Below are 26,901 nucleotides of genomic sequence, written 5' to 3' on the forward strand. Positions count from 1 at the left end.
GATTACAGGCATGTGCCACCACGCCTGGCTGATTTTTGTCTTTTTAGTAGAGGCGGGGTTTCACCATGTTGGCCAGGCTGGTCTCAAACTCCTGACCTCAGGTGATCCACCCACCTCTGTCTCCCAAAGTACTGGGATTACAGGAGTGTGCCACTGCGCCTGATCAGCTTTATAAAGTTTATAGGGACAGTGTCACCACTTTACAGAAGAGGGACTGAGGCTCTGAGGAGGAAGTTCCTTGCCAGGGTCCGAGTGTCGCCACCCTGAGAACTCCAGCACCCACCTCCCTACTCTCCCTCATGGCGTCTCCCCCACCTTTCCACAGCCAGAAGTTGCCAGGTGAATACTTCCGGTACAAGGGCGTCCCCTTCCCCGTCGGCCTGTACTCGCTCGAGAGCATCAGCTTGGCGGAGAACACCCAAGATGTGCGGGACGACGACATCTTTATCATCACCTACCCCAAGTCAGGTACCTGCTGGGCTGCGGGCGTCGGGGGCTGGGGAGAGTGGGGAGGGGGTGCGGCAGAGGACAGGAAAGGCACATAGAGAAGGAGGGGAGGAGGAAAAGTGGGGCCGGGTCTGTTCAGAGCGGTGCCCCTGCCAGAAGTAGCCTCCCAGGGATACCCACCCGGTGCCCAGCCTCTCCCCTCCAGGTCAGTTCTCAACACTTCGCCTTCCCTGACCTCCCTGGCTGAAATAGCGTCCTCGTTCTGTTCCTCCCTGTCCCCTTTACCCTCTACTTTTTCTTTCTTTCTTTTTTTTTTTTTGTAGAGATGGGGTCTCGCTACATTGCCCAGGCTGGTCTTGAACTCCTGATCTCAAGTGATCCTTCTGCCTTGGCCTCCCAAAGTGCTGGGATTACAGGCGTGCACCACCACACCTGATCATTTTTATTTTTATTTTTCGAGACAAGGTCTTGCTCTGTCACTCAGGCTGGGGTGCAGTGGTGCAATATCAGCTCATCAAACCTCCCACCTTGGCCTCCCAAAGTGCTGGGACTACAGGTGCTGGTCACCACCAAATTGTATACTTTTTTTTTTTTTTTTTTGGAGGTCTCGCTCTGCGGCTTCAGTGTGATGGTACAATCTCGGCTCATTTCAGCCTCGACCTCCTGGACTCACATGATCCGCCCAACCTCAGCCTCCTGAGTAGCTGGAACCACAAGTGTGCACCACCATGCCTGGCTAACTTTTGTGTTTTTTGTAGGGACAGGGTTTCATCATGTTGCCCAGGCTGGTCTTGAACTCCTGGGCTCAAGCGATCTTCCTGCCTCAGCCTCCCAAAGTGCTGGGATTACAGGCATGAGCCACCGCGCCTGGCTAAATTGTATACTTTAAAGTGGTGAATTATATACAATTTGAGTGTTTGAGTTTGAGACCAACCTGGGCAAAATGGCAAACCCCCCTCTATTTTTTTTTTTTTTTTTTTTTGTGACGGAGTCTCTCTGTCGCCCAGGCTGGAGTATAGTGGCATGATCTCAGCTCACTGTAACCTCTGACTCCTGGGTTCAAGCAATTCTCTGCCTCAGCCTCCTGAGTAGCTGGAATCACAGGTGCCTGCCACCACGCGCGGCTACTTCTTTTTATTTTTTATTTTTTTTTGTATTTTTAGTAGAGACAGCATTTCACCATCTTGGCCAGGCTGGTCTTGAACTCCTGACCTCATGATCCACCAGCCTTGGCCTCCCAAAGTGTTGGGATTACAGGTGTGAGCCACTGAGCCGTCTTTTTTTTTTTTTGAGACAGAGTCTTGCTCTGTTGCCCGGGCTGGAGTGCAGTGGCGTGATCTCGGCTCACTGCAATCTCTGCCTCCTGGGTTCAAGCGATTCTCCTGCCTCAGCCTCCTGAGTAGCTGGGATTACAGGCGTGTGCCACTACGCCCAGCTAATTTTTGTATTTTTAGTAGAGATGAGGTTTCACCGTATTGGCCAGGATGGTCTTGATCTCTTGACCTCGTGATCTGCCCACCTCGGCTTCCCAAAGTGCTGCGATTACAGGTGTGAGCCCGGTCAATAAGTAGCATTTAAATGACCAAAGGGAAATAACAAAAACTCTTCCTTCCCTTTTTTCTCCTCTCTTCCCCACCTCCTCCAAGTATTTATTAAACACATATTATGTGCCAGGCAGTGTTCTAAGAACAAAGAAGGCTGCAACTCTCCAGACAGACTGAAATGTCTCCCTTTATGGAGCTCACATTGTACTGGGGCAACCCAGAAAATAAATCAACAAATAAAAATATGACACTATGATTGGTGGCAATAAATGCTGTGAAGAAAAGTAGAGGGTAGGCGGGGCATAGTGGCTCATGCCTGTAATCTCAGCACTTTGGGAGGCTGAAGTAGGAGGATCACTTGAGGCCAAGAGTTCAAGCCCAACCTGGGCAACATAGCAAGACCCCATCTCTAAAAAAAAAAAAATTAGCCAGGCGTGATGGTGTGCGCCTGTAGTCCCAGCCACTTGGGAGACTGAGGCAGGAGGATCACTTTAGCTAGAGAAGTCGAGGCTGCAGTGAGCTGCGATCACACCACTGCACTTCAGCCTGGGCAACAGAGTGAGACCCTGTCTCAACAAATAGAAAAAGGTACAATTCAATGACTTTGCCATGTGCGTGGAGCTGGTCATCCATCACCACAATCAATTTTGGAATATTTTCAGCCGAGCACAGTGGCTCACACCCATAATCCCAACATTTTGGGAGGCCGAGGCAGGAGGATCTCTTGAGCCTAGGCGTTCGAGAGCAGCCTGGCCAACATGGTGAGACCTCATCTCTACAAAACATACAAAAATTAGCCAGGCACGATAGTGTATGCCTGTAGTTCCAGCTACTTGGGAGGCTGAGATGCGAGGATTGCTTCAGTCTGGGAGGTGGAGGTTGCAGTGAGACGCGTTCACCCCACCGCACTCCAGCTTGGGTGGCAGAGACTGTCTCAAAAACAAAAAAACTGAGTGGGCCAGGCACGGTGGCTCATGCCTGCAATCCCAGCAGTTTGGGAGGCTGAGGCGGGTGGATCATTTGAGGTCAGGAGTTCGAGACCAGTCTGGCCAACATGGTGAAACCCTGTGCCTACTAAAAATGCAAAAACTATCCAGGCATGGTGGTGCGTGCCTGTAATCCCAGTATTCGGCAGGCTGAGGCAGGAGAATTGCTTGGAACCGGTGGGTAGAGGTAGCAGTGAGCCAAGAGTGCACCACTGAACTCCAGCCTTGGCGATAGGGCGAGACCCTGTCTCAAAAACCAAAAACAAATAAAAATAAAAATAAAGAACATTATCATCATCCAACAAGAAACTCTAGACCTATAAGCCATCACCTCCCAGTCCTCATATCCCCTCCCCCCGGGCCCTGGTAACCACCAATCTCCATTCTGTTTCTATGGATTTTTCTATTTTGGGCATTTCATGGAAATGGAATCTACACTATGTGGCCTCTTGTGTCTGGTTTCTTCCTGAGCATCACGTTGTCAAGGTTCAACCACATTGTAGCATGTGTCAGAGTCTCATTCTTTTTTATGGTCCAATAATATGTTATGTATAAACTATATTTTATTTATTCATCAGTTGATAAGCATTTGGATTATTTCCACTCTGGGGCTTATTATGAACGAAGCTGCTACGAATATTGCATGCAAGTTCCTTTTTTTTTTTTTGAGACGGAGTCTCGCTCTGTCGCCCAGGCTGGAGTGCAGTGGCGTGACCTTGGCTCACTGCAAACTCTGCCTCCCGAGTTCACGCCATTCTCCTGCCTCAGCCTCCCAATTAGCTGGGACTACAGGCGCCCACCACCATACCCAGCTAATTTTTTGTATTTTTAGTAGAGACGGGGTTTCACCGTGTTAACCAGGATGCTCTCGATCTCCTGACCTCATGATCTGCCCGTCTTGGCCTCCCAAAGTGCTGGGATTACAGGCACGAGCCACCGCGCCCGGCCTTTTTCTTTTCTTTTCTTTTCTTTTTGAGACGAAGTCTTGCTCTTGTCCCCCAGGCTGGAATGCAATGGCGCAATCTCGGCTCACTGCAACCTCTGCTTCCTAGGTTCAAGCGATTCTCCTGCCTCAGCCTCCTGAGTAGTTGGAATTACAGGCACCTGCCACCACGCCCAGCTAATCTTTGTATTTTTAGTAGAGACAGGGTTTCACCATGTTGGCCAGGCTGGTCTCGAACTCCTGACCTCAGGTGATCCACCTGCCTCAGCCTCCCGAAGTGCTGGGATTACAGGCGTGAGCCACTGCTCTCGGCCTTGCATGCAAGTTCTTGTTTCTATTTTTATTTTTTGAGGCAGTGTCTCGATCTTTCACCCAGGCTGGAGTGCAGTGGTGCAGTCTCAGCTGACTGCAGCCTTGACCTCCTGGGCTCAAGCTATCCTCCCACCTGAGCCTCCTGAGTAGCTGGGACGACAGGTGCACACCACCACGCCCAGCTAATTAAAAAAACATTTTTTTGTTTTTCACAGACGAGATCTCACTGTGTTGCCCAGACTGGTTTCAAACTCCCGAGCTCAAGCAATTCTCCCTCCTTGGCCTCCCAAAGTGTTAGGATTACAGGAGTGAGCCTCTGCACCGGGCCCTGCACACAAGTTCTTATGTGGACATATGTTTCTTTGTTTTTTATGGAGACAGGGTCTCACTGTTGCCCAGGCTGGAGTGCAGTGGCGAGATCTCTGTTCACTGCAACCTCTGCCTCCACAGGTTCAAACAATTCTCCTGCCTCAGCCTCCGGAGTAGCTGGGACCACAGACATGCACCGCCACGCCCAGCTAATTTTTGTATTTTTAGTAGAGACGGGGTTTCACCATGTTGGCCAGGCTGGTTTCAAACCCCTCACCTCAGTCAATCTACCCACCTCAGCCTCCCAAAGTGCTGGGATTATAGGCGTGAGCCACCGTGCCAGCCCGAAGTGGCTTTATCTTTTTTCATTCTTCCCAGCAATAGATGATCCTCTGTTGCCCCACATCTTCCCCAGTGATTAGCATCAACAGGGATTTACTTATTGGAGACAAGGTCTTGCTCAGTTGCCCAGGCTGAAGTGTAGTGGGAAGATCATGGCTCACTGCAACCTCGAACTCCTGGGCACAAGTGATGCTCCCACCCCAGCCTCCCTAATAGCCACCACACCCAGCTAATTTTTGTAGCGATAAGGGTCTCTGGTTGGTCTCGAATGCCTGGGCTCAAGCGATCTTCCTGCCTCAGCCTCCCAAAGTGCTGGGATTACAGGCATGAGCCACTGTGCCTGGCCAGTTTTTTTCTAAAGCTATTTTGATAGGTGCCTACTGGTGTTTCACTGTAGTATTAATTTGCATTTCTCTAACAGCTAATGGTGTTTGAGCATCTTTTCATGTGCTCATTAGCCATCATATATATTCCTTTTTTTTTTTTTTTTGAGATGGAGTTTCGCTCTTATTTCCCAGGCTGGAGTGCAATGGCGCGATCTCAGCTCACTGTAACCTCCACCTCCCAGGTTCAAGTGATTCTCCTGCCTCAGCCTCCCTAGTAGCTGGGATTACAGGCACGTGCCACCATGCCTGGTTTTTGCATTTTTTTTTTTTTTTTAGTAGATCGGGGGTTTCTCCATGTTGGTCAGGCTGGTCTCGAACTCCCGACCTCAGGTGATCTGCCCAACTCGGCCTCCCAAAGTGCTGGGATTATAGGCATGAGCCACCGCGCCCGGCCATATATTCCTTTTTGTTTGTTCTATTACTTGCCACTGACTTGAAGCTCACAAATATATTATTTGGTAAAGTGTTGAAATATTTTTCCTCTTTTGAATTGGATTGTTTTCTTATCATTGAGATTTGAGAGTTTTTTTTTTTTTTTGAGACAGAGTCTCGCTCTGTCACCTAGGCTGGAGTGCAGTGGCGCGATCTCAGCTGCCTCCCGGGTTCACGCCATTCTCCTGCCTCAGCCTCCCGAGTAGCTGGGACTACAGGCGCCCACCACCACGCCCGGCTAATTTTTTGTATTTTTAGTAGAGACGGGGTTTCACCGTGTTAGCCAGGATGGTCTCGATCTCCTGACCTTGTGATCCACCTGCCTCGGCCTCCCAAAGTGCTGGGATTACAGGCGTGAGCCACCGTGCCCGGCCGAGAGTTCTTTATATGATGTGAGTACAGATCCTTGATCAGATACTTGTTTTGCAAATATTTTCTCCCAATCTATGGCTTGTCTTTTCATTTTCATATCAGCGTCTTCTCAGAGTATGTTTTATTATTATTATATTATTATTATTATTATTATTATTAGAGATGAAGTCTCGCTCTGTCGCCCAGGCTGGAGTGTAGTGGTGCCATCTTGGCTTACTGCAACCTCCGCCTCCTGGGTTCAAGCGATTCTCCTGCCTCAACCTCCCGAGTAGCTGGGATTACAGGTGCCCGCCACCATGCCTGGCTAATTTTTGAATTATTAGTAGAGACGGGGTTTTGCCATGTGGGCCAGGCTGGTCTCGAACCCCTGACCTCAGGTGATCCACCTGCCTCGGCCTCCCAAAGTGCAGGGATTACAGGCATGAGCCACTGTGACCAGCCTTGATTTTGCTTATGTTTTTCTTTCTCCTTATACCTTGACATTGTCCCATCTTGGAACTTTAAACAAATAAGTTTCTGGGTTTTTTTAATAGTTCCATGGTATTTCATAACATAGGATATACAATAATTCTTGCTTAACCAGTTTCCTAGTGACTGATATTTATGTTCAATCTTTTGCCTATGTATACAGTGTAAACTTTAAACACAATGCCTTGTACGTGCAGTACTTGGCATTGAACACACTTATCTCTAGGACAAATATCTGGACATAGAATTGCTTGGTCAGAGTCTGTACATTTGTAATTTTGATATGTAATGGCTACATTTCCCTCTATAGAGATTGTGGAAGCTTGTTCTCTGAGCCGGGGGTGTGGTTCACACCTGTAATCCCAGCACTTTGGGAGGTCGAGGCAGGCGGATCACTTGAGGCCAGGAGTAGGTGACCAGCCTGGCCTACATGACCCCATATCTACTAAAAATACAAAAATTAGCTGGGCATGGTGGCGCGCGCCTGTGGTCCCAACTACTCGGAAGGCTGAGGCATGAGAATTGCTTGAACTGGGGAGGCAGAGGTTGTAGTGAGCCAAGATCGTACCAATGCACTCCAGTCTGGGCAACAGAGCGAGACCCTGTCTCAAAATAAAATGAAAAAAGAATTATTTGCAGTCAGGCACGGTGGCTCATGCCTGTAATCCCAGCACTTTGGGAGGCCAAGGCAAGTGGATAGCTTAAGCCCAGGAGTTCAAGACCAGCCTGGGCAACATGGCAAAATCCTATCTCTACAAAAAAAAAAAAAAAAAAAATTAGCCAGGCGTGGTCGTGCGTGCCTGTAGTCCCAGCTACTTGGGAGGCTGAGGTGGGAGAATCACCTGAGCCTAGAAGGTTGAGGCTGCAGTGAGCCATGATTGTGCCATAACACTCCAGCCTGGGGAAGAGTGAGACCTTGACTCAGAAAACAAAACAAAACAAAACAAAACAGCCGGGCATGGTGGCATGCACCTGGAATCCCAGCTACTCAGGAGGTTGAGGCTCAATCATCACTTGACCCCGGGAGGTGGAGGTTGCAGTGAGCCGAGATTGCACCACTGAACTGCAGCCTGGATGACAGAGCAAGAGTATGTCTCAGAGAGAGAGAAAGAGAGAGAGAGAAAGAAAGAATTATTTGCACACATTACGTGGCTATTATTTAGAAAATAACATGTGGCCAGGTGCAGTGGCTCATACCTACAATCCCAACACTTTGGGAGGCCGAAGTGGGAGGATTGCTTGAGCCCAGGATTTCAAGACCAGCCTGGGCAACATAGCGAGACCTCGTCTCTGTTAAAAAAATTTTTTTTGTAAGAAAAAAAACAGAATAGGCCAGGCGCAGTGGCTCATGCCTGTAATCCCAACACTTCGGGAGGCCGAGGCAGGCGGATCATTTGAGGTCAGGAGTTTGAGACCAGCCTGACTAACATGGAGAAACCCCATCTCTACTAAAAATACAAAGTTAGCTGGGCGTGGTGGTGCATGCCTGTATTCCCAGCTACTCGGGAGGCTGAGGCAGGAGAATCGCTTGAACCCTGGAGGTGGAGGTTGCAGTGAGCCGAGATCATGCCATTGCACTCCAGCCTAGGCAACAAGAGCAAAACTCTGTCTCAAAAATAAAAAATAAAAGAAAAAACAGAATAGAAGAAAATACCAAGTGTGGCAAGGATGTTGAGAAAATGGGGCCCTTGTGCACTGTTGGTGAGCATGTAGAATGGTACAGCTGCTATGGAAAACAGTTTGGCAGTTCCTCAAAAAATTAAAGATAGAATTACCATATTAACTCAGCAGTTCCACTTCCAGGAATATGCCCAAAAGAACTAAATACTAGGTGGGGGCACTCTGACAGATATTTGTACACCAATGTTCATAGCCACATTATTTGCAATGACCAAAAGCTGAAACTATCCAAATATCTGCCATTCATGAATGAATGGATAAACAAATTATGCTATATTCATACAATGGAATATTATTCAGCTGTAAAAAGGAAGGAAATTCGTCCGGGTGCAGTGGCTCATGCCTGTAATCCCAGCACTCTGGGAGGCCGAGGCGGGCGGATCACCTGAGGTCAGGAGTTCAAGACCAGCCTGGCCAAAATGGCCAAACCCCGTCTCTACTAAAAATACAAAAATTAGCCGGGCCTGGTGGTGCATGCCTGTAGTCCCAGCTGCTTGGGAAGCTGAGGCATGAGAATCGCTGGAACCCAGGAGGCGGAGGTCGCAGTGAGTGGAGATTGCGCCACTGCACTCCAGCCTGGGCGACAGAGCCAGACTGTCTCAAACAAACAAACAAAAGGCCAGGCACAGTGGCTTACGCCTGTAATCCCAGCACTTAGGGAGGCTGAGGCAGGCAGATCACGAGGTGAAGAGATTGAGATCATCCTGACCAACATGGTGAAACCCCGTCTCCACTAAAAATACAAAAATTAGCTGGGCATGCTGGCGTGCGCCTGTAGTCACAGCTATTCGGGAAGCTGAGGCAGGAGAATCACTTGAACCCGGGAGGTGGAGGTTGCAGTGAGCTGAGATCACGCCACTGCACTCCAGCCTGGAAACACAGCAAGACTCCGTCTCAAACAAACAAAAAACACCACACACAGGAATAGCTAAAATAGGGTGCAGCCACTTCCTCTAGGGCTGAAGCCAAACTCCCAAGAAAGAAAGAAATTGGGAAGAAGGACTTGCCTGCCCAACCGGCTCCCCACACAAGATTAGAGTTTCGCTGCAGAGGTATGGTCATGACCCACTGGGTGACTGAGAAGTTCACTGAGGTGCAACAGGCCACTGAAATTTGCTAGGGGGAGGGGTAAACGTCACTGCGTGTCTAGTGCAGAGCTGGCCCCTGTCCATCACAAGATCCCGCTGAGAGGAGCCCGTGAGAATCAGGAAGAGCCCCATCCTCATTCAGTGTTCCTCTAGCGCCCTCTGCTGACAAGGTTTAACACTGAGCTAGCTGGCAGAGGAGAAATGTTTACAGGGTCCAGCTTCAATATCACAAAACGGGAGAGAGGCATGAAGTTGGAGCCACCAGCCTGTAAACTGATAACTGGTACAAGGTGGTTGTTAGAATGAAATCCAGTGAATGGATTGGATGTGGTGGCTTACGCCTGTAATCCCAGCACTTTGGGAGGCCAAGGCAGGAGGATCGCTAGAGGCCAGGAGCTCCAGACCAGCCTGGGCAACACAGTGAGACCCCATCTCTACAAAAATTTTAAAAATTAGGTGGGCGCAGGCTGGGCATGGTGGCTCATGCCTATAATCCCAGCACTTTGGGAGGCCAAGGCAGGTGGATCACCTGAGGTCAGGAGTTTGAGACCAACCTGGCCAACATGGCAAAACCCCATCTCTACTAAAAATACAAAAACTAGCCAGGCATGGTGGCACACTTCTAGTCCCAGCTACTTGGGAGGCTGAGGCAGGAGAATTGCTTGAATCCAGGAGGCAGAGGTTTCAGTGAGCCGAGATAGAGCCAGGAGGCAGAGGTTTCAGTGAGCCGAGATAGAGCCACTGCACTCCAGCCTGGGCAACAGAGTGAGACTCCTTCTCAAAAAAAAAAAAAAAGCTGGGTACATGTGGTCTAGCTACTCCAGAGGCTGAGGTGGGAGGATCACTTGAGCCTGGGAGTTGGAGGCTGAAGCTGAAGTAAGCTGTGACTGCAACAGTGCACTCCAGCCCAGGTCACAGAGCGGAATCCTGTCTCAAAAAGAATTAAATGCAATGAATACTAACAGAAAGTAATTTTGAACGTAATTGTTTCTCTTCTGAACAGCCTGTGGTCTCCTGAAATTCAAAACTGTGAATTGGGTCCTTGATGAGGTCCCTCTCCACTAGGTAACATTCTGTGGCTCCCCACAGAAATAAAGAGGTGAACCTCAGCTGGGCACAGTGGCTTACTCCTGTAATCCCAGCACTTTGGGAGGCCGAGGCAGGTGGATCACTGGAGGTCAAGAGTTCGAGACCAGCATGGCTAACATGGTGAAATCCCATCTCTACTAAAAATACCAAAAATTAGCCAGGCGTGGTGGTGCATGCCTGTAACCCCAGCTACTAGGGAGGCTGAGGCAGGAGAATTGCTTGAAACCGGGAGGCGGAGGTTGCAGTGAGCCAAGATCGCGCCATTGCACTCCAGCTTGGGCAACAAGAGCAAAACTCCATCTCAAAAAGAAAAAAAGGGGGAGGGAGGGGGGAGGGATAGCATTAGGAGATATACCTAATGTTAAATGACGAGTTAATGGGTGCAGCACACCAACATGGCACATGTATACATATGTAACTAACCTGCACGTTGTGCACATGTACCCTAAAACTTAAAGTATAATAAAAAAAGGGGTGACCCTCAAAAGTGGGCAGTGAAAAGTGAAAAGAGCAGAGATTTTTATGTCCAGACACCTGGGTTCAATTCCAGCTTTCTCCATGTATTAAAGGAGTGCCTGCTGGGCATGATGCCTCTGCTCCCAGCACCTTGGGAGGCTGAGGCAGGAGGATTGCTTGAGCCCAGGAGTTCAAGACCAGCCTGGGCACCATAGTGGGGCCGTATGTCTACTAAAAATAAAAATAAGGAATTAGCCAGGTGTGGTTGTGTGCACCTGTGGTCTCAGCTACTCGGGAGGCTGAGGCGGGAGGATCTCTTAAGCCCGGGATTTCAAGGCTGCAGTGAGCTGTGATCACACCACTGCACTCCAGCCTGGGCGACAGAGCAAGATTCTGTCCCCAAAAAAATAAATAAGTAAAGCAATTCTGGCTGTACTAATAGATCAGCCTCAGAATTTCAGCGGCTGAAGCCAAGTTTGTTTCTTGTTCCTATAAACTGTAGTTGGTGCAGGAAGGGTGGAAGGAGGTTGGTGGGGGGATATCCATGCATTCCCAGACATTTGGTTCCTTCCATCTTATGGCTCTGCCATCCCCGGGAGTCCCAGATTCTCCCCTGGAGTCTCTGTATCCAGGAGCAGAGAGGGAGTGGAGAGTCACGTGGCGTGCGTTTATGGGCCAGGCCTGGAAATAGCCGCACATCACATCGCCGCCACCTACACTTCCTTGGCCAGACCCAGTCTCTTGGCCCCACACATAGCAGCAGGGGAGAAGAGAAAAGGTCATCACGCCATATTCCCAGCAGAAAAATGAAATGGGGTTGGGTGGACAGCTCACCAGTCTCTGCCCTGCACCACTTTCCTAGCTTTGTCCCCTTGGACGAGCGACATGGTTTCTGTAAGGCTCAGTTTCTGGCTCCGAAAATGAGGTTAAGCAACCTTGCCTTCTCTGCCAGCTGTAAGGAATCAGTGTGATAAAATAGGTGGTAAATTGCTCAATAAATGCTGTCAGGCAGGGCGTGGTGGCTCACGGCTGTAATCCCAGCAGTTTGGGAGGCCGAGGTAGGCAGAGCACCTGAGGTCAGGAGTTCGAGACCAGCCTGGCCAACATGGGGAGACCTCGTCTCTACTAAAAATGCAAAATTAGCCGGGCGTGGTGGTGGGCGCTTGTAATGCTAGCTACTCGGCTGAGGCTGAGGCAGGAGAATTGCTTGAGCCTGGGAGGTGGAGGTTGCAGTGAGCCGAGATCACGCCATTGCACTCCAGCCTGGGCAACAGAGTAAGACTCTGTCTTAAAAAATAATAATAAAAGGTGGCAAATTGCTCAATAAGTGCTGTTGTGATTATTCTGATGATATCTCCCTCTTCAGCCCTCCCGCACCCAATTAATCTGCTCGATTTCTCCCAACAGGCACGACCTGGATGATCGAGATCATCTGCTTAATCCTGAAGGAAGGGGATCCGTCCTGGATCCGCTCCGTGCCCATCTGGGAGCGGGCACCCTGGTGTGAGACCATTGTGGGTGCCTTCAGCCTCCCGGACCAGTACAGCCCCCGCCTCATGAGCTCCCATCTTCCCATCCAGATCTTCACCAAGGCCTTCTTCAGCTCCAAGGCCAAGGTTGGGAGGAGGGGTGTGTGTCAGTTGGGAGGGGCTGCATGGGTGTGTGGGGTAATGGGTGGACGGAGCATAACTCATTGATTCATTCAGCACCTATTTGTTAAGCACCTACTATGTGCCTGACTCTGATCTAGCACAGTGGTCAATATACACACAGAAATGCCTGCCCTTTGGCAGGGAGCGATGGCTCACGCCTGTAGTCCCAGTACTTTGGGAGGCTGAGGCGGGAGGATCACTTTGGGCCAGGAGTTTGAGACCAGCTTGGGCAACATAGTGAGACCACGTCACTACAAGAAATTTTAAAAATCAGTCAGGCGTGGTGGCACACACTTGTAAGTCCCAGCTACTTGGAATGCTGAGGTGGGAGGATCACTTGAGCCCAGCAGGTCAAGGCTGCACTGAGCTGAAATCACGTTACTGCATTCCAGCCTAGGCAACAGGGCAAGACTCAGTCTCAAAAAAAAAAAAAAAAAGAAAGAAAAAAGCCAGTGCCAGCATGGTGGCTCACGCCTGTAATCCCAGCACTTTGGGAGGCAGAGGCAGGCAGATCACTTGAGGCCAGGAGTTCAGTACCAGCCTGGCCAACATGGTGAAACCATGTCTCTACTAAAAATACAAAAATTAGTCGGATCTGGTGGTGGGTGCCTGTAATCCCATCTACTTAGGAGGCTAAGGCAGGAGAATTGCTGGAACCTGGGAGGTGGAGGTTGCAGTGAGCTGAGATGGCACCACTGCACTCCAGCCTGGGAGACAGACCAAGATTTCATCTCAAAAAAAAAAAAAAATTACAGCCAGGCGCAGTGGCTCACATTTGTAATCCCAGCACTTTGGGAGGCCAAGATGGGCAGATCACCTGAGGTCAGGAGTTTGAGACCATCCTGACCAACATGGAGAAAACCTGTCTCTACTAAAAATACAAAGTTAGCTGGGCGTGGTGGCACATGCCTGTAATCTCAGCTACTTGGGAGGCTGAGGCAGGAGAATCACTTGAACCCAGGAGGCGGAGGTTGTGGTGAGCTGAGATCACGCCATTGAACTCCAGCCTAGGCACAAGAGCGAAACTCCGTCTCAAAATAAAAAACCATATATTATATTACATATTATAATAACTTAATAGTATTACAATATACTTTAATTATATTTAATATTTATATATTTAATATATAATAACATAATACACTATAATATAATATATAAAATGTCTGATGGGATAAATTTACATTGGGGGAAGAGGGCTGGAGATAGAGTTAGAGGTGGGTGTGGGGCTGCAATTATAAATAAGGAGGTCAAGGGGGCCCCCAGTGAGTAAAAACCCGGGAGGTGATGGTGGGAGCCACAGAGGTTTCTAGAGGAAGAGCATTTCAGGCAAGAGGGAAAAGCAGGTGCAAAGGCCCTGAGGTGGGTGTATCTGAGGTGCAAGAAGGAGGTCGGTGTGGCCGGAGCCAAGTGAGCAAGTGGGGAAAGGAGTGGAGATGAGGTCCGGGTGGGGAGGCAACAGGGGCCAAAATGTGCAGGGCCGCGTGGGCCCGGTGAGGACTTGAGCTCTGACCGAGTGACGAGGCAGCGCGGCAGGGATCGCAGCAGAGGAGGAGCCCGAGCGGGCTTAGGCTTCACCGGCGCCCTCTGGCGGTCAGATGGGGACCGACTGTCGAGAGAGCAGAAGCCGGGAAGCTCGAGAGGCGGCGCTGGCCGGGGTCCAGGGGAGGGGACGGTGGCTGGACTAGGGTGGTGGTCACGGAGGTATTTTGAAGGTGAGACCGGGAGGATTTGCTGACAGACTGGATGTGGGTGTGAGAGAAAGGGATGAGTCAAGGGTGACTCCAAGGTTTCGGCGGAAGCAACTGTCAGGATTGGGCAACTGGGAAGGGGAGGAGGGAGGGGAGCAGGCGGGGGAGGAAGACACGGGCTCTGCGGCGGCCCATCCCACGTCCAGCAGAGGCTGCCGGTGGGCACAGAAATGCACCCATCGGAATCTGAGGGGAGACTAGGGCTGACACGTCCATTTGCAATTCCTTGGCACATATATTCTGTAATTAATCGAAGCTCCAGGACTGGGTGATATCGCCAAGGAATTGAGCGTGGACAGAGCAGAGAGGGGGGCTGCAATCAGGAAGTCCCCAAGACCACCCTCAGGCTCAACGACTTAGCAAAACTCATAGTGTTCAGCAAAGCTGCTGGACTCCCGGGTTATAGTCAATTACAATGAAAGCAAAAGTGAAAATCAGGCAAGGGGGCCGGGCGCGGTGGCTCACGCCTGAAATCCCAGCATTTTCAGAGGCCAAGGTGAGCAGTTGATTGAGCCCAGGAGTTCAAGACCAGCTGGGCAACTTAGAAACACCCATCTCTACAAAAAAGTTTAAAAATTCGTCACGTGTAGTGGCATACACCTGTAGTCCCAGCTACTTGGGAGGCTGAGGTAGGAAGATCACTTGAGCCTGGGAGTTTGAGGCTGCAGTGAGCCACGATTGTGCCACAGGCACTCCAGCCTCAAGGACAGAACAAGACCTTGTTTCTTTTTTCTTTTTCTTTCTTTTTTCTTTTTTTTTTTTCTTTTTTTGAGACAGAGTTTCCCTCTTGTTGCCCAGGCTGGAGTGCAATGGCACGATCTTGGCTCACTGCAACCTCTGCCCCTCTGCCTCCAGGGTTCAAGCGATTCTCTTGCCTCAGCCTCCCAAATAGCTGGGATTACAGGTGCCCACCACCATGCCCAGCTAATTCTTTGTATTTTCAGTAGAGACGGGGTTTCACCATGTTGACCAGGCTGGTCTCGAACACCTGACCTCAGGTGATCCACCCGCCTTAGCCTCCCAAAGTGTTGGGATTACAGGTGTGAGCCACAGCGCCTGGCCGACAAGACCTTGTTTCTAAAAAATAAGACTAGGCTGGGCATGGTGGCTCATGCCTGTAATCCCAGCACTTGGGGAGGCCGAAGCAGATGGATCACTTGAGGTCAGGAGTTTGAGACCAGCCTGGCCAACATGGCGAAAACCCGTCTCTACTAAAAATACAAAAATTAGCCAGGCATGGTGGCACCCACCTGTAGTCCCAGCTACTCGGGAGGCTGAGGCAGGCAAATTGCTTGAACCTGGGAGGCAGAGGTTGCAGTGAGCTGAGATCGTGCCACTGCACTCCAGCCTGGGAGACACAGCGAGACTTCGTCTAAAAAAAACAAAACAAAACAAAAAAATCCAAGGGATTAGGAAATACCTCTCAGGACCTAGGGGCAAGGGCCAGGCCTTTCTCTGGGCAGAAAGGAATCCTCTACAGCACAGGAATCAGGAGGGAGCCCTGGAAAGCACCAACGTTATTACAAGACCTCACACCAGCAGCCACGTTTCTCTAAGTCTGTTTTCATTTAGTTTTTGGTGGATCTGGGGGTGTTTTGTTTTGTTTTTTGGTTTATTTGTTTTTGAGGCAGGGTCTCGTTCTGTCATGTAGGCTGGAGTGCAGTGGTGTGATCACAGCTCACTGCAGCCTCGACCTCCCGGGCTCAAGTGATCCTCCTGCCTTAGCCTCCCGAGTAGCTGGGACCACAGGCACGCACCACCACACTCAGCTAATTTTTGTATTCTTTGTAGAATGGGGGTCTCATTATGTTGTCCAGGCTGGTCTCGAATTCCTGGGTTCAAGTTATCCTCCTGTCTCGTCCTCCCAAAGTGCTGGGATTACAGACATGAGCCACCGCAGCTGGCCAAGTGTTCTTTCTCAGCCTCCCTCCCTTTATTCCTTTGTCATTCCCTCAAGCAATTTCCAGAGCCTCCTGTGTGTGGGGCTCTGGGCTAAGGCTCTAGGAATGAGTAAGACCTTGCCTGTCCTCAAGGGGTTCCTCCATCGGTGAGTAACCAACATGGTAAAACCCCATCTCTACTAAACATACAAAAATTATCCTGATGTGGTGGCACGCTCCTGTAGTCCCAGCTACTCAGGAGGCTGACGCAGGAGAATCGCCTGAACCCAGGAGGCAGAGGTTGCAATGAGCTGAGATGGCGCCACTGCACTCCCGCCTGGGCGAAACAGAGTCAGACTCCATCGCAAAAAAAAAAAGAGTCTGCCCTGAGTCCTTCCTGCTTCAGGGTCAGAAGAGAGGGGTCTCCAGGGCAGGAGGCCTCAGGGGCTGGGGTCTTGCCTGTGTCTGATGCCTTCTCCCCTCTCCTCACCATCCGCACACAGGTGATCTACATGGGCCGCAACCCCCGGGACGTTGTGGTCTCCCTCTATCATTACTCCAAGATCGCCGGGCAGTTAAAGGACCCGGGCACACCCGACCAGTTCCTGAGGGACTTCCTCAAAGGCGAAGGTGGGGACAGGGTAAAGCGGGGCAGGAGGGGTGGGGAGGAGCCCCAGAGGACCCTGATGGGCAGAGGGACAGAGGAGGGGTAAGAAAGGGAGAGAGACAGAGACACAGGGCATCAAAAGGGGCAATAGAGACAGAGAGCAGGCGGCCAGGAGAAGAAGAGACGGAGGGAGAGAGGCTGAGAGACCGAAAGACGCAGGACAGGCAAAGGACAGAGGAGACAGAGACAGGGAGAGACACAGATACAAAAAGACTGAGAGAGAGGGCAACAAAAGAGACAGGGGCCCGGCACGGTGGCTCATGCCTGTAATCCCAGCACTTTGGGAGGCTGAGGCAGGCGGATCACAAGGTCAGGAGATTGAGACCATCCTGGCTAACATGGTGAAACCCCGTCTCTACTAAAAATACAAAAAATTAGCCGGGTGTGGTGGCTGTGCCTGTAGTCCCAGCTACTCGGGAGGCTAAGGCAGGAGAATGGCTTGAACTTGGGAGGCGGAGCTTGCAGTGAGCCGAGATCGTGCCACTGCACTCCAGCCTGGGCAACAGAGTGAGACTCCGTCTCAAAAAAAATAAAACATAAAAAGAGATAAGGAAATAAATGCAGAAAGAGAGATAGAGTCAGAGAGAGACAGGGAGAGACAAGGAAACAGGAGGAGACAGGCCCCTGGTACTAAGAAAGGCAGCGCCCTTTGGCCACGTGTTCCTTTCTCTGCTGCTGTCAGAGACCCTGGCTTTGGAGGGAAATCCAAGTGTGTGGAGGTGGACTGGATGGACAGATAGACAAAGGCCCCCCAAGACGGGCAACCAGGGGAGAAGCAGGTTGGAAGAGCCCCAGAACTTGGTGGAAATGTGGGGGCTCTGGGGGAGGGCATCCAGCTCTGGGGGCTGGACCTGGGGGTTTGTGGGGCACAGCTAGTTAGACCCACGAGCCCCAGTGGGGCTGGGGGAACCCCGCCACTCAGCCCTCACCCCACTTGTCCCTCTGCCCACAGTGCAGTTTGGCTCCTGGTTCGACCACATTAAGGGCTGGCTTCGGATGAAGGGCAAAGACAACTTCCTATTTATCACCTACGAGGAGCTGCAGCAGGTGAGTCCCCACCTCCTCCAGGTGCAGCGTCCCCCCTATACCCTCTGCTCACACCCCACACTCTCCCCTTCCCGAGGGTCTCAGGACCCCTCCGCCTCCCCATGCAATGCGCCAGCCCCTGGGGATACTGCAGGAACAGAACAGAGGCCCTGAGCCTGTGAGCAAGACCACAGACAAAATCCCTAAACCACACAGCAGGCTGGCGGGGCAGAGGAGCTAAGGAGCAAAGGCGAGTGGGAAGGAAGATAAGGAATGGGCAGGGGCGAGATTTAACCCAGGAGGGTTGGCCGGACACAGTGGCAGTGGCTCACACCTGTAATCCTAATGCTTTGGGAGCCTGAGGCGGGAGGAACCCTTGAGCCCAAGAGGTCAAGGCCACAATGAGCTATGATGGTGCCACTGTACTCCGGCCTGGGCAACAGAGCAAAACCCTGTCTCAAAAGAGAGAGAGAAAGCCAGGTGTGGTGGTTCACACCTGTAATGCCAGCACTTTGGGAGCCCAAGGCAGGTGGATCACTTCAGGTCAGGAGTTCGAGACCAGCCTGGCCAACATGGTGAAACCCCATCTCTACTAAAAATACAAAAATTAGCCGGGCACAGTGGCACATGCCTGTAGTCCCAGCTGCTCAGGAGGCTAAGGTAGGAGAATGGCTTGAACCTGGGAGGCGGAGGTTGCAGTGGGCTGAGATCGCAGCACTGCACTCCAGCCTGGGCGACAGAGCAAGACCTTGTTCCAAAAAATAGAAAGAAAAAAGACTGAACCACATGAAATGCCTGTATTCAACCAGTTTTTATTTATTTTTATTTTATTTAATTAATTTATTTATTTTTGAGACAGAGTTTCGCTCTTGTGGCCCAGGATGGAGTGCAATGGCATGATCTCGGCTCACCGCAACCTCCAACTCCCACGTTCAAGCAATTCTCCTGCCTCAGCCTCCCAAGCAGCTGGGATTACAGGCATGCGCCACCATGCCCGGCTAATTTTGCATTTTTAGTAGAGACAGGGTTTCTCCATGTTGGTCAGGCTGGTCTTGAACTCCTGACCTCAGGTGATCCACCCACCTCGGCCTCCCAAAGTTTTTATATTTGGACCAGTTATATATTTATATAACTGGTCGGCCCCGCCAACTAGTTTTTATTTTAAGATGGTAATTTTGGCTGGGCCCGACGGTGGCTCATGCCTGTAATCCCAACATTTTGGGAGGCCGAGGTAGGCAGATCACCTGAGCTCAGGAGTTCCAGACCAGCCTTGCCAACACGGTGAAACCCCGTCTCTGCTAAAAATACAAAAAAATTAGGCGGCCATGGTGGCGGGCACCTGTAGCCCCAGCTACTCGGGAGGCTGAGGCAGGAGAATCGCTTGAACCTGGGAGCTGGAGGTTGCGGTGAGCCAAGATCGCACCATTGCACTCCAGCTGGGTTATAGAGCAAGACTCTGTCTCCAGAAAAACAAAAACAAAAAGGTAATTTTATATGGTTTTCCCAAATGTTGTTATTATCCCTATTTTACCGACGAGGAAACTGGAGGTTTGTAACTTAAGAGAGGGTTGATAATTTGCCCAGGGCACATGGCTCTTGCCTGCAGACTCCATGTTTATTTTTTCCCACCCTGGTAACTTTCTTTTAATGGAAAGCTCCAGAAAAGGTGTCGGTGCTACTCCTCCCCCTCTTTTCCAGCAAGCATTCTTCTCCAAACCCAGAACTGGGCCACAGAGCCTAACAGCTTCTGGGCTGCCCCTGGGTGTGAGGCGCCGCCCACATGTTAGAATTTCTGGGACACGTCAGTGGTTCAAGAAAATAAAGAGATGGAAGGTTATGAAACCAGGAATGACCTGGAAAATCGGAGCCATGGGGTTGGCGGAGCTGACCAGAGGGCTGACCATGCTGGGTGCTGCATATCAGAAGGTAGTGATGGCCGGGCATGGTGGCTCATGCCTGTAATCCCAGCACTTTGGGAGGCCGAGGCAGGCGGATCACTTGAGGTCAGGAGTTCGAGATCAGCCTGGCCAACGTGGTGAAATCCTGTCTCTATTAAAAATACAAAAATTAGCCAGGCATGGTGGTGCATGCCTATAATCCCAGCTACTTTGGAGGCTGAGGCAGGAGAATCACTGGAACCCAGGAGGTGGAGGTTGCAGTAAGCCGAGATAGCACCACTGCACTCCAGCCTGGGTGACAGAGCGAGGCTTAGTCTCATTGTAATCCCAGCACTTTGGGAGGCCGAAGTGAGCAGATCACCCGAGGGTGGGAGTTCGAGACTACCCTGACCAACATGGAGAAACCCTGTCTTTACTAAAAATACAAAATTAGCCAGGCGTGGTGGCACATGCCTGTAATCCCAGCTACTCGGGAAGCTGAGGCAGGAGAATCGCTTGAACCTGGGAGGCAGAGGTTGCGGTGAGGCGAGATCACGCCATTGCACTCCAGCCTGGACGAAAAGAGCGAAACTCCGTCTAAAAAAAAAAGGCAGAGGGGCACAGGGGAGGACTAAGGGCTCCAGGGACCTGAGCTCCTCTCTGGCTGTGTGGCCTTGGACAAGTGTCTCTCCCTCTCTGGGCCTCTGTTTACCAATTGAGATAATGACACTTCCCTTGCAAAGCTGATGGTGGGATCGGCACAAATGTATGGGGGGCTTGGATCAGAGCTTGGTACATAGTAGACACTCAGAAAGGAAGGTGATATTTGAGCTGCAGCCGTGGCAATGGGCCCTTCTGGAAGCCCCATGCCAAGGCCCAGAGGGAGGAATGTGTAGGGAATGGTGAGTCCCAGAAGGAGAGGGTGGGAAAGGTATTGGAAGAGCTGTGACCAGACCACATCTGTTCTTTTTTTTTTTGAGATGGAGTCTCACTCTGCCACCCAGGCTGTAGTATAGTGGTGAGATCTCGGCTCACTGCAACCTCCACCTCCCAGTTCAAACGATTCTCCTGCCTCAGTCTCCCGAGCACCTGGGATTACAGGTGCCCGCCACCACACCCAGCTAATTTTTGTATTGTTAGTAGAAACAGGGTTTTACCATGTTGGCCAGACTGGTCTCGAACTCCCGACACCTGTCTCAGCCTCCCAAAGTGCTGGGATTACAGGCATGAGCCACTGCACCTGCCCCACATCTGTGCTTGAAAGCCGGGTCTGGGTCTGGGACTCTGTCCCAGGGCACTCGGGAGCCACGGAAGAGTTGGGAGCCAGTGAGGAGCAGGGTCAGCTGGGGTGTGGGGGATGAGCTGGAGGGGGATGGAGACTGGAGGCAGGGAGGCTGTGGAGCAGCAGGCTGGGGCATGGGTCCAGGAAGGGGAGGATGAGGCCTAAGCAGTTCTAGGCTACAGGGACACAGAGGAGGGGATATGGCAAGGGGACGCAGGTGGGGAGGGACAGGGCTCATGACGGACAGGGTTTGGGGGTGAGGGGTACCCAGAGAGGGAGGCCAGGCTCCTGGGTGGATGGTGGGGCCATCCTGCAATGGGGGCCTGGGGGAGGAGCAGGTTTGAGATGTAGACCAGCCAATGCCTGTCTCTAACCCAAAGGAGGGTGATTCCAGGTAACATGATGCACTGACCTCTGCCCCTGGATGTGACCTCTGCCCCCCACTATGACCTCTGCCCCCGGCTGTGACCTCTGCCCCAAGCCCACCTATTCCCTCCCACCTAGAGAACCCTCCAAAGACAGAAACTGCAAAAACCCTTAGAGGCGATATAGCCCAATCCCTCAGTTTGGAGTTGGGGAAACTGAGGCAAAGAGGCAGCGTCCCTCAGGCAGCCCCAGGTTAGGACCCAGACATGCGGATCCCAGGTTCCATGCTCCTTCCTTGGCCGAGTGCCCTCCCTCCGCTGACCCCTCTCCCCTGCCTGCAGGACTTACAGGGCTCCGTGGAGCGCATCTGTGGGTTCCTGGGCCGTCCGCTGGGCAAGGAGGCACTGGGCTCCGTCGTGGCACACTCAACCTTTGGCGCCATGAAGGCCAACACCATGTCCAACTACACACTGCTGCCTCCCAGCCTGCTGGACCACCGTCGCGGGGCCTTCCTCCGGAAAGGTGCGGGGGCTCTGGGGTTCAGAGCCCACTAGGCCACTGCCCGGCTGTGTGACCTGGGAGAGTCACTTAACCTCTCTGGGCCTCAGTTTCTCACCCAGCTGTAACATTGGGTGAACAGGGTCACTGTGGCCCCAGGGTTGATCACGCACGGGGCTTAGCACTGACTCAGCACACATGCCAGCCACCCGAGGCGTCCCCATCCAGAGAACTCCCAACGACAGCAAAACATCCAGGAGTACTGCCAACGCCAGGTTTACCCGAGAGAGATTTAGAGTCTTCATGAGTCCTCCTCCACGGCCATGTTCACGGCAGAAATACTCAAGCACTGGGTTACGGGGCGCAGGCGGCAGCATAGTTGTTTCCTCTTCCTGCTGTAACGAACACCACAAACTCCATGACTCAAAACAACACGTTTACTCATTTTTTTTTTTTTTTTTTTTTTGGAAACAGTCTCGCTCTGTCGCCCAGGCTGGCTGGAGGTTGCAGTGGCGCGATCTCGGCTCACTGCGACCTCCACCTCCCAGGTTCAAGTGATTCTCCTTCCTCAGCATCCTTAAGTAGCTGAGACTACAGGCACCTGAAACCATGTCAGGTTAATTTTTGTATTTTTAGTAGAGATGGGGTTTCACCATGTTGGTCAGGATGGTCTCAATCTCCTGACCTTGTGATCCACCCGCCTCGGCCTCCCAAAGTGCTGGGATTACAGGCGTGAGCCACTGCGCCTGGCCTTTTCTTTTTTCTTTTTTTTTTTTTTTTTTTGAGACGGAGTTTCACTCTTGTTGCCCGGGCTGGAGTGCAATGGCGCGATCTCGGCTCACAGCAACCTCCGCCTCCCAGGTTCAAGCAATTCTCCTGCCTCAGCCTCCCAAGTAGCTGTGACTATAGGCACCCACCACCACACCTGGCTAATTTTTTGTATTTTTAGTAGAGACAGGTTTTCACCGTGTTAGCCAGGATGGTCTCGATCTCCTGACCACCCGCCTCTTCCTCCCAAAGTGCTGGGATTATAGGTGTGAGCCACTGCGCCCGGCCAAGTGAAGCATCTTCTAATCTCTGACCCTCCTCCCTTCTATAGGGACCCAGGTGATGACACTGAGCCCGCCCAGATACTTCAGGGTCCTCTCCCCATCTCCAGATCTTTAGCTTAATCCTATCTGCAAAATCCCTTTTGCCACATAAGGTCACATATTCACAGGTTCCAAGGATTAGAACGTGGATATGGAGGGAGTCCTTATTCAGCCCACCCCAGGGAACCCCTCCCCACAACCTCATTAAGGGTGCTGGGTAACATGGGGCACGTGCACTTGCTAAAAGGCAAACTACGGTCCTCTGAATGCCATGAGCCCCAGGTTTCCAGGTGAGGGGTGATGCCCCTGTGATAGCCCCACAATGAGAAAACCGAGGCTTGGGCGGGGTGCAGTGGCTCACACCTGTAATCCCAGCACTTTGGGAGGCTGAGGCAGGTGGACCACCTGAGGTCAGGAGTTTGAGACCAGCCTGGCCAACATGGTTAAACACCATCTCTACTAAAAATATAAAAATTAGCCGGGCGTGGTGGTGCATGCCTGTAATCCCAGTTACTCGGGAGGCTGAGGCAGGAGAATCGCTTGAATCGGAGGTTGCAGTGAGCCGTGATCACACCACTGCACTCCAGCCTGGGCAACAGAGCGAGACTCCATCTCAAAAAGAAAAAAAATGGAAAACTGAGGCTTGGAGGGTTCCTGAGGCTCGCTTGCTGCGCCAATCAGCAAATTGTTTGCAAGCCCTGAGCACAGAGCCTGCAGAAGGGGGTCCCTTCCATGTCCAAGCAGTAATGGCTGCAGCATGGAGCGTTGTGGGGGCATTGAGACAGGAGGCCTTGTTCTAGCAGGGGAGGTTTGGGACTGGTCGCAGAGGAGGTGACACAAGCTGTAAGGTGGGCAGGAATTCAGGGTTGGAGGCAGAGGTTCTGGGCAGAGACTTAAAGGGTCCGGGATAAAGGGGAGGACTGGCAGGAATCCTGCAGTAGCAGAGGCAGTGAGGGCGGAGGTGAGAACGGCGCCAGGTGACAGGCCAAGACTCTGCCACCATAGGACACAAAGGGGGCAATGTGGAGGGTAGGGAGGACGGTGTTTCTGGCAAAGGGAACACCTCACCAAAGGCCGGGAAGGGGAAAGAGGTTGCTGGAATGTTGGAGGTAGGGGCGCAGTGCTCCCCAGAGGCTCCTCACCCCCTGGTGCCCCCTCTTCTCCAGGGGTCTGCGGCGACTGGAAGAACCACTTCACGGTGGCCCAGAGCGAAGCCTTCGATCATGTCTACCGCAAGCAGATGCGGGGGATGCCGACCTTCCCCTGGGATGAAGACCCAGAGGACGGCAGCCCAGACCCTGCGCCCAGCCCTGAGCCTGAGCCCAAGCCCAGCCTTGAGCCCAACACCAGCCTGGAGCGTGAGCCCAGACCCAACTCCAGCCCCAGCCCCGGCCCCGGCCCCGGCCAGGCCTCTGAGACCCCGCACCCGAGACCCTGAGAATAAACACGTCGCTTCCGCCCAGGTTCCTTGATGCGCTGTGGCAGGGCAGGCAGCGGGGCGTGGAGAATCCTCACCACACCAAGGCTTCCAGAGGCCGGGGTCCCCGACTCAGAGTCCCGCCCAGAGGCAAAGGTGCTGCAGGAACCCAGCGCTGGGCATCTCACTTCCCGGGGTGGGGGCCTGACTCCCCAGTCTGAGGGAGGAGGGGGCTGGGGGCCTGGACCCCTGGGTCTGAGGGAGGAGGGGGCTGGGTTGTGGACTCTTGGATTCAGAGCCAGTCTTTAGTAACGCACGTTTTTGGCATAAAGTGGTTTTATTCCGAGCAGAGGTAAACGGGAGCTCCGGCAGACTCGCCCTCTCAGCGCCCACAGAAAGTCCCACCACCCACCCTGTTCCCCTGTGGCTGCACCACATTCCACTCCCTCAGTATTCAGCTCCTTGCCTCAGTTTCCCCACAGCTCCTGAACACAGTGTGCCTGGCAGCGACTCCCCATCTTCCCCTCCACAGCTCTAGCCGCTCTAGCTCGGGGCCTCACCCGGGCCCCTCATCAGGAAGGCCTGACCCTCAGGAGCTGTGTGTGTCTTCTTTAGGATCCGCTGCCTGGGGGCGCTGCCAGCCCATCTTCTGGGTTGTGACACTGAGGTCTGGTGCAGGCAATGGGCTTGCCCAAGTCCTTTTTTTTTGTTTGAGACGAAATCTCGCTCTGTCACCCAGGCTGGAGTGCAGTGGCATGATCTCAGCTCACTGCAACCTCCGCCTCCCGGGTTCAAGCGATTCTCCCGTCTCAGCCTCCTAAGTAGCTGGGATTACAGGCGCCCGCCACCACACCTGGCTAATTTTTGTATTTAGTAGAGATGGGGTTTCACCATGTTGGTCAGGTTGGTCTTGAACTCCTGACCTCAGGTGATCCACATGCCTCAGCCTCCCAAAGTGCTGGGATTACAGGAGTGAGCCACCTCGATCAGCCTTTCTTTTTCTTTTTTCTTTTCTGTTTTTTTTTTTTTTTTTTAAGAGATGGCCTCTCACTGTGTTTCCCAGGCTGGAGTGCAAGGGCATGATCTTGGCTCACTGCTGCCTCCACCTCCTGAGCTCGAGGGATCCTCCCACCTCAGCCTCCTGCGTAGCTGGGACCACAGGCATGCGCCACCACACCCAACTAATTTGTTTTTTTAATTGTAGAGATGGGGTCTCACTTGTTGCCCAGGCTGGTCTCCAACTCCTGGCCTTAAGCAACCCTCCCACCTTAGCCTCCCAAAGTGCAGGGATTACAGGCATGAGCCACCACTCCCGGCCCAAGTTGCAGAACAAGTGACAAACATCCCTTCTGCTTGACAGACGCCGAGGCCAGAAGCCTTGTCTAAGGCAGGGCATTGAGGCAGGGGGCTCTGAGCCAACAGTTGTCCGGCACTGCTCCTTGGGTGGGCCAGCAGATTTGGCTTGGGCTCCTGTTCAGGGTTGCCCCCCAAGTCCTGCCCGGGGGGCCCAGTCTGACGGCCTGACGCCTCTGGGCTCTTGAAGTTTGAATGTAGCATCCCCACCGAACCGCCTTCGGGCTGGGGACAGATAGCGGAGGCGGTGGGCGGGGGGCAGGGGCAGGGCACCGCCCCACGGAGGTCGGGAGTCCACTTCCCCCCAGGGGCCTCCTCCAGTGCCCCGCTGCCTCATCAGAGCCTTGGCTGGAGTGTCCTTGGAGCCCCAGGATTTCTTGAGCTGTGGAGGGAAAGAGAGGGAGGTGAGAGGAGGCTGGGGTGGGGCCCTGGGGGCATCCCAGATCCAGGGAAGGCAAGAGGTGAGGCAAGAGAGAAGCAGCGAAAGTGACAGACAGCCAGGCACGGTGGCTCACGCCTGTAATCCCAGCACTTTGGGAGGCCAAGGTGGGTGGATCACCTGAGGTCAGGAGTTCAAGACCAGCCTGGCCAACATGGTGAAACCCTATCTCTACTAAAAATACAAAAATTAGCCTGAGGTGGTGGTGGGCGCCTGTAATCCTAGCTACTCGGGAGGCTGAGGCAGGAGAATCGCTTGAACCCGGAAGGGAGAGATTGCAGTGAGCTGAGATAGCGCCACCGCACTCCAGCCTGGGCATCAGAACAAGACTCAGTCTCAAAGAAAAAAAAAGGAAGTGATAGAGGATTTGAGGGAGGTGGAAGGAGATGGTGGAGGAGGGAAGGGAGGGAAGAGAGGAGAGAGGGAGGAGAGAGATGGAGGCCGGACGCGGTGGCTCACACCTGTAATCCCAGCACTTTGGGAGGTGGGAGGATTGCTTGAGCTCAGGAGTTCGAGACCAACCTAGGCAACACAGTGAGACCTCATCTCTCCAAAAAATACAAAAATTAGCCAGGCGTGGTGGCATGGGTCTGTAATCCTAGCTACTTGGAAGGCTGAGGTGGGAGGATGACTTGAGCCCAGGAGGTTGAGGCTGCAGTGAGCCGAGATCACACCACTGTATTCCAGCCTGGGAGACAGAGCGAGACCCTGTCTCAAAAAAAAAAAAAAAAAAAAAAATGGGTGGAGG

General features: G+C 52.3%; 2 protein-coding genes across 3 annotated transcripts in view; one reads left to right on the forward strand and one right to left on the reverse strand.

The window, feature by feature from the left end:
* Positions 1-24,407, forward strand: SULT2B1 (sulfotransferase family 2B member 1). Of its 2 annotated transcripts, none has more exons than XM_034945274.3 (6): positions 1-468; positions 12,262-12,470; positions 16,641-16,767; positions 17,757-17,851; positions 21,697-21,877; positions 24,111-24,407. In XM_034945274.3, exons 1-6 carry the CDS (start codon positions 300-302, stop codon positions 24,380-24,382), a joined length of 1,053 nt encoding a protein of 350 aa, XP_034801165.1. In that variant the 5' UTR covers positions 1-299; the 3' UTR covers positions 24,383-24,407. The 2 variants fall into 2 exon arrangements, with proteins under 2 accessions (XP_034801165.1, XP_034801163.1); XM_034945272.3 differs by lacking the exon at positions 1-468 and adding an exon at positions 11,646-11,748.
* Positions 24,406-26,901, reverse strand: part of FAM83E (family with sequence similarity 83 member E) — a 14,424-nt gene continuing 11,928 nt past the window's right edge. The window contains exon 5 of the mRNA XM_034945608.3: positions 24,406-26,096. Within this exon, the coding sequence (XP_034801499.1) occupies positions 25,836-26,096 (261 nt within the window). The 3' untranslated portion in view covers positions 24,406-25,835. The remainder of the gene's footprint in view (positions 26,097-26,901) is intronic.

The sequence above is a fragment of the Pan paniscus genome, chromosome 20 (genome assembly GCF_029289425.2).
Source record: "Pan paniscus chromosome 20, NHGRI_mPanPan1-v2.0_pri, whole genome shotgun sequence".
Lineage (NCBI taxonomy): Eukaryota > Metazoa > Chordata > Mammalia > Primates > Hominidae > Pan > Pan paniscus.